A 13,148-nucleotide genomic window follows, 5' to 3' on the forward strand; every position below is an offset into this window, starting at 1 on the left:
GGAATGACTGTCACCACAACAAACTGATTTTGGCCTCAGTGACACCCCATATATTATCACCTTGAGAGGCCATGAGCCTATAATAATTGTGCCAACCCTACACCTGTAAATGATTGATTGAACCACTTAAGTGACTCTGCTGTCATACAGCCACTTCTCGTAGTCAGCTGCTCCTTCCCTTATTTAGTTTATGGGCTCTTGGTTGATGTCCGTCTATATCTGATCTGAGAACCATAACAACAAGACAGTAATAAGATGCACCGTCACGAAATCTATAATCGCAGGGGAGGGTGAAGTGTTCGACATGCACCCATTTAGCTCTGTGCTGCTGTGTCCAGTAATTTACAGGGTTTTGTAGACAAAGGTTGAGGGTTGAACGTTCCTTATATGGAATGCTTCCATATAAGGAACGCTCAACCCTCAGCAAAACCCTGTATGATTATTTAATATTAACATAGGGACGTGTGCATGCATGCATTCATATATACACGTCTTAATTGAGGCATACTATATACCCTTTGAATTATCAACCAAAGCTTTAGGGCAATGAAAGCTACAGACTATAGCAGACTATTATTTGCATGGTGAAAAAGAGATAATTGTTGCTAAAAGATCCGAAAGGTCAGAGTCCATAATTATTAAATGGCTGTAAGGTCATGAAAAACATTGTGAGAGGCTCCAATTTTGTTATGTATCTGCATGCATGACTTTTATGTTGAATCAGTGCTGCACTGATAATGCCACGTACCCTCCTCCCCTCTACAGCATCATCCCAAAGACATGTCTCTAAATAAGAAGAGAGTATACTCAAAAGGACCTGAGCACAAAGCAAACTAACTCTACATGAATTCGTATAATAATACCACCAAATTATCTTATCAGCTATTATAATGATAAGTATTATATATAGAGCTGGTTTATCTTGCTGACTCGAGAGTTGTCAACTATTATAGAATAATTATATATGTCACAATTGTTACACGTGATTGCAATAAAAATACACAACTGAGTACTAGTTCAATTGAACGTAATAATAGGTTTAATATTTGAGAAACAATGAGGTTAAAATTAGATACTTGTCACTTATTCAGTTGCTTAAACTAGGGCTATGGTGCAAACTTGAACTCACTAGACAGCACATCATCCACCAAATAGTCAAAGTAGTGACCCTCCAGGAGACCCTTTCCCTGGTAGCCGGGGTTCATGGCGGTCCAGCACAGTTGGTCATCTTTCTCCTCCCGCTCCATGAAGGCCCAGACAGGACGACGCATCACTGGGACAGGATCGAGGGTGGGGAGGACCAGCATGCGACGAACCTCGTCTATGTCCACACCAGGACGGAAGAATTGGCCTGGGAGGGTGCGTGTGCGTGTATAGAAGAATGAGTGGGCGTGTTAGACTGCATGAAACACGAGTGATGATGCAATAACTAATTTGTTGCATGAATGCAGTTCATATAATTATACTTCCCTGTGTATGGTTACTCGTAGGAAATTTTATGTGTGTGGCGTTCATCGAGCAACATACATATACAATATTTGCACTGTTAAAGCTGTTTTGTTTGATTATTGCGGAAAACTGGGATCTAGTTGTCAGTAAAATAGACTAGTAGCCAACTAGCCATGCATGCAGCCGATTTTCTACTCTACTCTTCTTTATTATATACTAATTATCTATACAGTCACTCACATCAACATATTTATATTAAATGCAACGTCATAACTTCTATGCATGCATGTGTACCCTAGGAAGCTGAGGCAAATAGTAATTGGAGTGCTGGATCACATGATCTCCAGCCAACCTAAAAGTAGTCAGGTGACTATGTTTAAAATAACTATACCCACAAGAGATCGACATTGGATTCAAATGTAGCCAAGACTGCATGGTTTAACAAGTCAAGCTGTATACAAATGGCAAGCTGTATACGAGGCTAGAGATCACGTGACACCAAAATCACGTATTTTAATGCTGGTGCACTCGGATGCATGGACTCTCAGCCCGGTTACGAAATGCACTCGCCACAACAGATTAAAACACTTAACTTATAACACCTTTGTTATGGTTTTATTTAGGTTCATTTTACTATTTGCCCCAAACTTACAAGTAACTGTGGAGCTGCATGCAAGGCACAGTGTATAGGTTTTATAAGCGTAATGTAAACATTAATTTGTATAGTGGGACATTTTTGATAAGGCAGCATGCAGGGAATTACCAGACAGATTCAGCTTATTATTCTAACACCTGCTAAAGACACTAATTGCTTACTAATCATGTAGCCAAAACTGCATGGTTTAACAAGTCAAGCTGTATACGAGGCTAGAGATCACATGACACCAAAATCACGTATTTTAATGCTGGTGCACTCGGATGCATGGACTCTCAGCCCGGTTACGAAATGCACTCGCCACAACAGATTAAAACACTTAACTTATAACACCTTTGTTATGGTTTTATTTAGGTTCATTTTACTATTTGCCCCAAACACTTACAAGTAACTGTGGAGCTGCATGCAAGGCACAGTGTATAGGTTTTATAAGCGTAATGTAAACATTAATTTGTATAGTGGGACATTTTTGATAAGGCAGCATGCAGGGAATTACCAGACAGATTCAGCTTATTATTCTAACACCTGCTAAAGACACTAATTGCTTACTAATCATGTAGCCAAAACTGCATGGTTTAACAAGTCAAGCTGTATACAAGGCTAGAGATCACATGACACCAAAATCACGTATTTTAATGCTGGTGCACTCGGATGCATGGACTCTCAGCCCGGTTACGAAATGCACTCGCCACAACAGATTAAAACACTTAACTTATAACACCTTTGTTATGGTTTTATTTAGGTTCATTTTACTATTTGCCCCAAACTTACAAGTAACTGTGGAGCTGCATGCAAGGCACAGTGTATAGGTTTTATAAGCGTAATGTAAACATTAGTGGGACATTTTTGATAAGGCAGCATGCAGGGAATTACCAGACAGTTCTAACACCTGCTAAAGACACATTGCATGGATCATGATTGTTTTACGGCCATCAGATTAGTGTGTTCAGTGTCAAGACAATCTTAGATCTATAATTTATAGACAGGGTATAGAATCTACCACAGCACTTGCTATAGCATACCAATAGTAGCAAACAATGTGTAGGTACAGACCTAGGTGGTTCTATTCCAAGAAAGCACTCCTTATTCTATTCTGGATCACAACAGTCAGTTTCTCAGTCCAACAGCTTTTTAATGGTAGATTAGCAATCTCGAGATCTGAGTTAGGTGAGTTCAAGTGGCTAGCTGTCGTTCCTATGGCCACAGCTCTCTTGAGTGCTGTTGTATCAGGCTGGCTAGCAGATGCAAAGATTGGAAATTACGGAGTCGTTAAAGCTGGATTAATTCTGTTGTTCATTGCTTCGGTATTAGCGAGTGTGCTGGTACTAAGTGACGAAATAGTTCGACACAATAAATGGATATTAATTACAGTTGTTACTGCTCTGGCATCTTTACTCGGAATTGGGAGCTTAGCTTTATTGACTACTTCACTCCAACTTGGCTTAGATCAGATGCCTGATGCCTCATCTTCTAGAATATCCAGTTTCATTACTTGGTATGTTTTCAGTGTAAATGTAGGTTTTTGGATAGGGGAGATCTTGACAACACTAGAGAAAAAATGCATCAGCAATGATAAACTGAGCACGCAAGTTACTAAAGTGTTGAGCCTTGCTCCAGTTGTGTGCACTGGTATTGCTTTAGCTATAAACTTTCTTTTTGCTAGAACATGGTTGATAATAGAACCTAGGGCATCGCAATCGATCAAAACCATCTATCAAATTCTCAAATTTGCTGCCAAGCACAAAGCTCCCCTCAATCGCAGTGCTCTCACATACTGGGAGGAAGATGTACCTTCAAGAATAGACCTGGGAAAGTCGAGATACGGTGGACCATTTACTACAGAGCAAGTTGAAGATGTAAAAACAATTTTACGACTGTTGTTGCTTAGTTTTTCGTTGTGGATAATCGCAGCTTCTCTTGGTATACAGCCCACAAGATTATCATTCTATGATGATTGGCAATTGAATTTGTGTCAAATTAGTATGCTACACACGTCTACAAGCACTTTGGTGTACATATTCGTAGGTATATTGATTTACGAATTTGTAATTTTCCCGATATTAAGAAACAAAATACCCAGCATTCTAAAACGAATTGGCATTGCTTTTTTTATGATAACACTTGCAAGTTTACTACTTGTGGCTATGGAATTAGTGCATTCGTTCTATCCTGAAACATATCGAGTACTTCTCATCTTAAACGCCATATACTCGGCAGCTACAACATTGTGTACACAAATTATAGCAACTTCAATGCTAGAGTTTTTTTGTGCTCAAGCACCCTACAACATGAGAGCACTGTTTGCTGGTTATGTGGCATTTTTGCTGGTCGCCATTTTCACATTAAGTGGATTAGGTCAGGAGATTCATCATCAAATTTGTGTTCGTGGTAGCAAAGATAACAACTGTTACATAGTGTTTGCTGGTGTGAAGACAGTGACTAGTTTGCTGGCATTCATTCAGTACTGTGTTGCAGCTCGCTGGTACAAGAGGAGAGTGAGAGATGAGGGTTACGATACACAGAGAGTTGTGGAAGAGGTCTATGATCGAATCCTCACATCAGCCGTCAACCATTATAGGAGACACTGAAGATTTTGTGCAACAATTTAGATGAGTTATATGTAACTGATAGTCTTATATACGTATGTATCAGAACTTAGACACATGGCGGCGATGCAGCGCAGCCGATGTTAACATCACAAACATAAGATGAGTGTACGTGTAACTGTGTGAACAATTATGAGTATTTACTTGATTAATTAAACGCCCGGGCATTTATCTGGGGCGTTTAAATGAGATGGGCGCTTATTCGAAATGGGCGTTTATTGCTGTAAACTCTTGCACAGCAGCAGTTATTCAGCTCTCAGTATCTCTCTCTTTGCCATTATGAATAGTATCTATAGTAGTATTCTATGCTGCCACATGCTTGCAACTGGTTCCACGGGCTACTTCAGCTCCACTCACAGCTAGTGCTACGCCCCCTATACATGGGCAATAGGCGTTTATTTTAAAGACAAAGCTTTTACTATGGGCGTTTAATTGAAGTAAATACGGTATATGCATGCATTACAAGTATATCCAGTAACAAAATTAACATATCCATGGATAATGCGGGAATTACAACAAAATAATATTACTATTGCACGAAAGTAAGCACAATGTAATAGTGGCACGTTCCCATAAATATAATTGAATACCTGATTGACCTATTACTTATAACGTAAACTTTCTAACGCTATTATTATGACGTATAGGGTACTTGTATAAAACTCTCACCAATCATTCCATGAGAGTCTTTGGGCTGAGTGGCCACAGAGTCCCAGATCATGTCAAGATGGTTGCTCATATATCGCACAAAAAAGCTCAAACCAACATCTTTCAGTTCCACCTTCAGACACAAAGTAAAACAATACATAATATTCAATTTAGCCAAAAAGGATAGGGATTAGAAACGAACATTTTTACGTGAAACACCCCACGTTAAATAGGGCGTGGCTAAAACTATAGAAGTTGTAGTCAGCATGCTCATTACCTGTCTTGACTACCATACAATGTACTGTACAGAAATTGATCACCTTAATGTTGCCATTACGCTAATTCTAAATGGTCGACTAAGCAATCCAGCCACTATCACTAAACAAATAAATGCTATACATGTAAGAATAATAGCCCTTAATATGAAGTCGTGGGAGGTCAAGGCTTGTGATGTGTTTAAAGCAGTTTGAGGGACTATACTGCAAACGTTTATGACAGTACAGCAGTATGAAGCCATTTTATGTATACTTAGATACATAATAACCAAGCCAAGCAATGTCCTTTGCTGTTTTGACTTCACAGCAGGAAAAGATAAAAGTTGACATAGAATTTCAAGCCACAACTCAATAAAAATTCAAAACAGAGTAAGTGGTGTAACTTAATAGAGTACCTCCCAGCCCTGAGTGATTGCTAGTGGATAGAAGAGCAAAAACAATTACAGAACGATCAACCACGAAAATATTCGCGATCGCTAAATCATAAGCGGAGTGTTGCAACTGTTTACGCAGAGTGGGCCGGTCGTTTCCAATCCCTGTCCTTTTCTATCTATGGTTTAGCAGAAGAGCAGCTACGTACACTGACCATCTATACATGTATGCACTTGTCAATTGTATTTATTATTTTTTGTCAATTGTATTTATTTATCTATACATGTATGCACTTGTTATTAGCACTCGAAACCAGGAGCACATGAGGGGATAGAGTGTCTTACACTACGCGGATTTTGTATCGTCCATCCCCTCATGTGCTCCTGATGAAACTCATTGCACGCCATCAACCCACCTTCACTTCAGGGACCTGTACATCACTATCAGCCTCCGACACAGTAAGCTTGCCTCCACTCAGTGAAATCCTTTCCACATTCTTAACGCTCAGTTTCACTTTATCACCGATATAGAGCATTTTTCCTTCCAGTGCAAACCTCATCCTGGTAACAGTGGAGTCTTTGTAGGCAGAGTGTTTCACGACCAATCCCAACCCGCCAATCCACGTAACTTCCTCCCTAACTTTGTCTGGTACGAAGAGAGCATTCATTTGAAGGATACTGTTACTGATGAGGTTAAAGGTGAAGTTGTGTTCACCCTGTACTGAGTAGCAGAGCAACTGACCATTGGGTAACAGGATGCTATAGTGAGGATCGTCGCCTAGGCCAATCCTCCCTGGGGGGTGGGTGAAAGTTCATTACTTAATGTGTTTTGGAACAAACTACAAGTGATTGGACTATATAGATTTGTTAGACAAAGCAAATAGTCGACAAAAACCTGCGTGACTCCTAATGCGTATGTATACTTGAGTTAATTAAGCTTTTTAGCGATCTGGTAATCTACACTCACAGTAATAGAGATAGACGAATACATACTACAAGCTGAGAGTGCACAAACACAGCTTACTATCATTGTCCTCAATGAAGACAGTAGCTCTGTTGATGGTCCCAATCACGATATCTGGCTGGCTGGCAGAGGGCAACATCAGTTCCACAGAGAAGGACTCTGTTTCCTCTACGATCGAGTCTTCTCTGATCTGAATGCCAAACTGAGACTCAGTGCTTGTAGCTGCTAGCGTGTGAGTGATGCTGACCTCCGCATCAGGGAATGGCCCATAGTCAAGACCACCTGCAGTAATAAATTGGGCTGAAAGCAATCAATATAATTATACATATTACGTGTCGAAAGAGAGCTGTGTAAAAAGAGGTTTTTTCATAATTATATATATATATAATATGCATGATTTTAAAATCAAAAGTTTGGGCACACCATCTTTGACGAGGAATTATGTAAAACAGATAATACATGCAGACAGTTCTTTGCGAACCCACCCAATGCAGATTCGTCCCTGAGTAAAATGATCACATCAATGTCCATGGCAGTCACAGCCGACTTTGTGATGGTGATAGTGACAAAACTGTCACCTTCCTCAGAGAAGTACACTGAACTGGAAAGTTCCACAGCAATTTCTAAAACTGCAATAGAGTTAATAACTATTCAGTCAGGTGTATACTAAGATTTCTGTTTTCGTAAGGAAAATTCACTAGTTTTATATATAATATTGAGCATACAATTATAGAAAATCAAAATTAACAATAGACAAGACTCACTCTGACAGGATGGTTCTGCCCCGGACCAGGTGGAGTCGGCCTGACAGATTCTAGTGGAAGCCCCGACTAGATCGAACCCAGTGTTGCAGCTGTATGTGGCAATAGACCCCAACACTGTTGAAAACAGAACCACTTGTCCATTGGCAGGATTTGGCAGAGCTCCGCAGTCAACAACTGAATTAGATGTGGATTTGGTAATGAAAGGAATGCTCTATATATACTTATGTATATACCATTAGGCATGATTTCAAGATTCTGAGTATTGAACATCTACAATAACTGTATAAAATATACTGCATGTGTACCACCGTTAACACAATAAGGACTCACTCTGACAGGATGGTTCTGCCCCGGACCAGGTGGAGTCGGCTTGACAGAATCTAGTGGTGAAACCAACTAGATCGAACCCAGTGTTGCAGCTGTATGTGGCAGTAGACCCCAACACTGTTGAAAACAGAACCACTTGTCCATTGGCAGGATTTGGCAGAGCTCCGCAGTCAACAACTGAAGGTGTGGATTTGGGAATGCTCTATATAACTTATGTATATACCATTAGGCATGATTTGAGTATTGAACATCTAGGAAAATATGCTGCATGCATGTGTACCACTGGCGTCCGTTAATACAATAAGGACTCACTCTGACAGGATGGTTCTGCCCCGGACCAGGTGGAGTCGGCCTGACAGATTCTAGTGGAAGCCCCAACTAGATCGAACCCAGTGTTACAGCTGTATGTGGCAATAGACCCCAACACTGTTGAAAACAGAACCACTTGTCCGTTGGTAGGATTTGGCAGAGCTCCGCAGTCAACAATGGCAACAACTGAATAAGTGAATTTGATAATATAATTTTTTGTCCTTTGTCATGCATGGAGTATAGATACAGATGCTTCATTTTCATATATGGCTAGGTTTGCTTACTTTGAAGGCCTCTTCAGACTTGTGTGTAGCAAAATCTGTTAGGTATTCTACTTAGTATTAGTTAGCACTATACATGTATAGGAGATTTACCACGTATTAATTATTCTATGCCAGGAAACTATAGGACACAAACACATGCATTGAACATCTGTATTAGGATAACTGTTGTGTACCATTGACACTAGACAGGACTCACTCTGACATGATGGTTCTGCCCCGGACCAGGTGGAGTCAGCCTGACAGATTCTAGTGGAAGCCCCGACTAGATCGAACCCAGTGTTGCAGCTGTATGTGGAAATAGACCCCAACACTGTTGAAAACAGAACCACTTGTCCATTGGCAGGATTTGGCAGAGCTCCGCAGTCAACAACTGAAGATATGGATTTGGTAATGAAAGGAATGCTCTATATATACTTATGTAGATATGGATTTGGTAATGAAAGGAATGCTCTATATATACTTATGTATATACCATTAGGCATGATTTCAAGATTCTGAGTATATGATAACTGTATAAAATATGCTGCATGCATGTGTACCACCGTTAATACAATAAGGACTCACTCTGACAGGATGGTTCTGCCCCGGACCAGGTGGAGTCGGCCTGACAGATTCTAGTGGAAGCCCCGACTAGATCAAACCCAGTGTTGCAGCTGTATGTGGCAATAGACCCCAACACTGTTGAAAACAGAACCACTTGTCCATTGGCAGGATTTGGCAGAGCTCCGCAGTCAACAACTGAAGATGTGGATTTGGTAATGAAAGGAATGCTCTATATTATATACTTATGTATAATTATACCATTAGGCATAATTTCAAGATTCTGAGTATTGAACATCTAGGATAACTGTATAAATTATGCTGCATGTGTACCACTGTTAATACAATAAGGACTCACTCTGACAGGATGGTTCTGCCCCGGACCAGGTGGAGTCGGCCTGACAGATTCTAGTGGAAGCCCCGACTAGATCGAACCCAGTGTTACAGCTGTATGTGGCAGTAGACCCCAACACTGTTGAAGGCAGAACCACTTGTCCGTTGGTAGGATTTGGCAGAACTCCACAGTCAATAACTGCAAAAGTGGTTTTGAAGAACTGCTGTAATATATACATGACGTACATACTGTAAAGCATAATAAAGTGAGGCTATTGAAAGCAAAACTTTTATCTCGACAACTAAAAATATCAAGTGTCTATAATTATATATAGGATAACTATTGGTACAATAAACAATAGATAAGACTCACTCTGACAGGATGGTTCTGCCCCGGACCAGGTGGAGTCGGCCTGACAGAATCTAGTGGCAAAACCAACTAGATCGAACCCAGTGTTACAACTGTATGTGGCAGTAGACCCCAACACAGTTGAAAACAGAACCACTTGTCCGTTGGTAGGATTTGGCAAAGCTCCGCAGTCAACGACTGAATATGTGGATTTGATAATGAAAGGAATATACTTATGTATACCATGATAGGCATGATTTCAAGATTCTGAGTATTGAACATCTAGTATAAAATATGCTGCATGTGTACCACCGTTAATACAATAAGGACTCACTCTGACAGGATGGTTCTGCCCCGGACCAGGTGGAGTCGGCCTGACAGATTCTAGTGGAAGCCCCGACTAGATCGAACCCAGTGTTACAGCTGTATGTGGCAGTAGACCCCAACACTGTTGAAGGCAGAACCACTTGTCCGTTGGTAGGATTTGGCAGAGCTCCGCAGTCAATAACTGAATAGAAATCAGAGATGAATAACTCAAGCATGCAAAAAATAATGTGATTGAATAATGATGATTCACATTGCTGATTTTCATTACTATAAATCTGTCCCTATTGATTATCAACAGAAGACAGTTATGGAGGCAGGGATGTGCCCACACTGGTTGGTCGGTGGTGCTTGGACAAAAATTAATAACCATCACATACAAACAACCACGTCCTAGCTTTACTACATACTGGAGTTTGCAGAATCTTTGCAACACATAACTAAAAGTGTTGAGCTGTGGTTCCATATAAATACTCACACATTTAAGTAGTAAAACAGACCACAGTGCGTACACAAAATCCATACAAGGACGCTTTTACTGGTGTGTTGCAAAGATTCAGCAAACTCCAGTAAAGAGGCAAATTTGTGAGAGTGCATGAGCTACAATTTAGAAAATTCTGGGCACATGCATCACATGGTTATAATTATGTATATACAATACGTACTTACTAACTGTTATACAATGTATGTTACCTTGCACTTGCTCTTCAATAACCGCTGTCCTTTGGTTAGCCCAATAGTTTACTCTGACTTGGACTACAGCAAACCTGTATTCACATGCAGTTCGTACATGATGACCATGAATCCAGTGAACATAATTTATTGCATTTGGAATACATGTTTTGGTGAAAGGAATAGAAACAGAAAACATATAATTATAGCTATAATATACATACCACTGTTGGCAGGAAGAACATCTAATATGCATGCATGACCATGAACATAATTGTTTGTATTCAGAATACGTACACTGGTTTTGGTGAAAGGAATAGAAACAGAAAACTTAATTATGCTATCATACCACTGTTGGCAGGAAGAACAACATGCTCATACTAAGGGATCCATATAAGTATGCTAACAAACTAACTGCATGCCGTTGTAGTTAAGTGCTATTAAGTGCACGGTACAGATAGACACAGGTATAATCTCAGTCAGGTACAAGTGGCTTACCCAAACCAAATGCTTCCTGAGCCAGCAGCTGGGGCTGTCCATGTGAACGTTTCACTGGTTTTGAATGATGCTGAGTTGTGGGTCACTGATCCCTATACAGTCATACAAGTGCATATAACTGTATTTAGATCATGTTTGCCATAAATACTGCAATTTGATTGGCTAAAGGAAGTGTTCTATCCAACTTAGAAAATCCTGTACTTATTTAGAAAATCATTTACTTACTTAGAAAATCATGTACTTCACTTAGAAAATCATGTAGCAAAGATAAGATAAGAACATTCAAATCTGATTGACTTATGGTTGCTATGATCTAAAATGCTTAGACACTGTTTAGGAAGTTTCCACATGATTTAGAAGTCCTCAGGGCTAGTAGAACCCTCACTGCGTTCGGGATACTACAACCAGCCCTTTGGGCTTCTAAATCATGTAGAAACTTCCTAAACAGTGTCTAACTATTATATAGCGGGAATTTTCCTGAGGTGCAAAATTTCACAATTTTCGAGGGAAAAGCAGTTAACGCGAAAATTAAAACTGCTCCAACGCACCGGTATTTCATATGCAAAGATATTGGTGGGTGTGGTTTCCTGGCATTGAAATGCGAATATTAGAATCCTGCTGCTGAGGGCGCTCGAGCCAAATAAAATGTACGCCTGCGAAATTTCCCGCTATATACGAGTGATGCGTGCATGGTATACCGTATTACTAGAATATTTTGCGGGTTAAAAGCAAACGAGCCAAATCAGCAGAAAATTTGACCCTTTGCAATCTAACTATTGCGTTCTGGCAAGGATCGTGTGTGTTTACTAGTAGGTTTTGCGGATTTTATTGTTGCGAATTGATCAACCATCGCAAAGTTTGCAAAAATGTTTGATACTCACAATAGTGATACGATACACATGCATGCATACACGCAGAGCCCTATATATATACTTTCGATTGAGAGCCCGGCCCTCTTTAGAATTCCGCCCAAATTTTGCACGCCATGCAGTGTTCATCTGCATGCATAACTATACTGTCGAACTACAGACAATAATTAGCTCATACCGCGGAAGGTGAACACGATCCTAGCCTAGTGGTGGCTGCAGTAATCTGAGTGAATGATCCCAGCACAGTAGTATCGTCTGCACGTTGTCTTCCCTGGATCAGGAAACCACGAAACATTTCTCCAGAGTTTCCACGCAGAGTGACTGTAAAAATATTGTGTTTGGCAAGGGCATAATACACAACATCGTACAATACACAACATTGTACACATCTATATAGCAATACTGAATCACACATGCAGCAGCACATTTACTTTGATAAGTGTTCCCGGGCTCGTAAAAGAGCGAGCCTCCCACATCAAAGGCACTAACATCAATGTTGTAAGGCACTGAATTGGTGTTTGGTGGTGCTCCATGACGGGTGGGGTCAGGAGACAGGCTGCTGCATGCTGCCCCCGGTGCACCAGAAGAGAAACAATCAACCTGATAAATTATTGATAACAACACTGCTACTGCACACAGCAACTTGACCAAGAAAAGCTCTTCCATGTTAGCAAGCTAGAATTGCTAGTTTTAGGTAGTTCTAAAATTTAGCTATGAGTTCACCGAGGTATATTCACAGTTAAACACTAAACAGGTTTATAATTAGTTGGCAGGTTGCAGTTTCCTAGTACAAAAACAGCAAATCTTGTTGTCTTAATTAAAACAGAAGCAACATACTTACCGGTATATGCGTACGTACCATGCACCAGGGCCAGTGCAGTGAGTTCTATCTACCCGCGCGCAGTGCAAGG

At 40.3% G+C, this 13,148-nt stretch overlaps 3 protein-coding genes across 4 annotated transcripts in view; 1 reads left to right on the forward strand and 2 right to left on the reverse strand.

Moving 5' to 3' along the window:
* LOC135347834 (uncharacterized) overlaps positions 1-4,522 on the forward strand; it is a 160,759-nt gene extending 156,237 nt beyond the window's left edge. Inside the window, exon 10 of the mRNA XM_064545921.1 lies at positions 4,512-4,522. The gene's annotated coding sequence lies outside the window, so the exon portion shown is untranslated. The remainder of the gene's footprint in view (positions 1-4,511) is intronic.
* The window catches only part of LOC135347803 (uncharacterized), a gene marked incomplete in the record, with an annotated part of 825,189 nt that overhangs the window by 188,974 nt on the left and 623,067 nt on the right, over positions 1-13,148 (reverse strand).
* On the reverse strand, positions 931-13,053 carry LOC135347821 (sushi, von Willebrand factor type A, EGF and pentraxin domain-containing protein 1-like). Of its 2 annotated transcripts, XM_064545902.1 has the most exons (17): positions 12,669-13,053; positions 12,416-12,558; positions 11,369-11,460; positions 10,892-10,965; positions 10,209-10,382; positions 9,899-10,072; positions 9,551-9,724; positions 9,217-9,390; positions 8,849-9,022; positions 8,372-8,554; positions 8,063-8,236; positions 7,733-7,906; positions 7,454-7,597; positions 7,029-7,250; positions 6,421-6,797; positions 5,380-5,491; positions 931-1,351 (listed from the first exon to the last, which is right to left on the reverse strand). In XM_064545902.1, the coding sequence occupies exons 1-17, from the start codon at positions 12,901-12,903 to the stop codon at positions 1,107-1,109; spliced, it is 3,045 nt and encodes a 1,014-aa protein (XP_064401972.1). In that variant the 5' UTR covers positions 12,904-13,053; the 3' UTR covers positions 931-1,106. The 2 variants fall into 2 exon arrangements, with proteins under 2 accessions (XP_064401972.1, XP_064401973.1); XM_064545903.1 differs by lacking the exon at positions 7,733-7,906.

The sequence above is a fragment of the Halichondria panicea genome, chromosome 14, assembly GCF_963675165.1.
Source record: "Halichondria panicea chromosome 14, odHalPani1.1, whole genome shotgun sequence".
NCBI classification, from domain to species: Eukaryota; Metazoa; Porifera; class Demospongiae; order Suberitida; family Halichondriidae; genus Halichondria; species Halichondria panicea.

Excerpts from the sequence above, each read along its gene's own strand:
- LOC135347821 (XM_064545902.1), bottom strand. The coding sequence starts at position 12,903 with ATGGAAGAGCTTTTCTTGGTCAAGTTGCTGTGTGCAGTAGCAGTGTTG. Across the intron at positions 12,559-12,668 it reads GCCCGGGAACACTTATCAAA|TCACTCTGCGTGGAAACTCT; the intron begins GTAAATGTGCTG and ends ATATTTTTACAG. Across the intron at positions 6,798-7,028 it reads CTTCATTGAGGACAATGATA|GGAGGATTGGCCTAGGCGAC; the intron begins GTAAGCTGTGTT and ends CCCACCCCCCAG.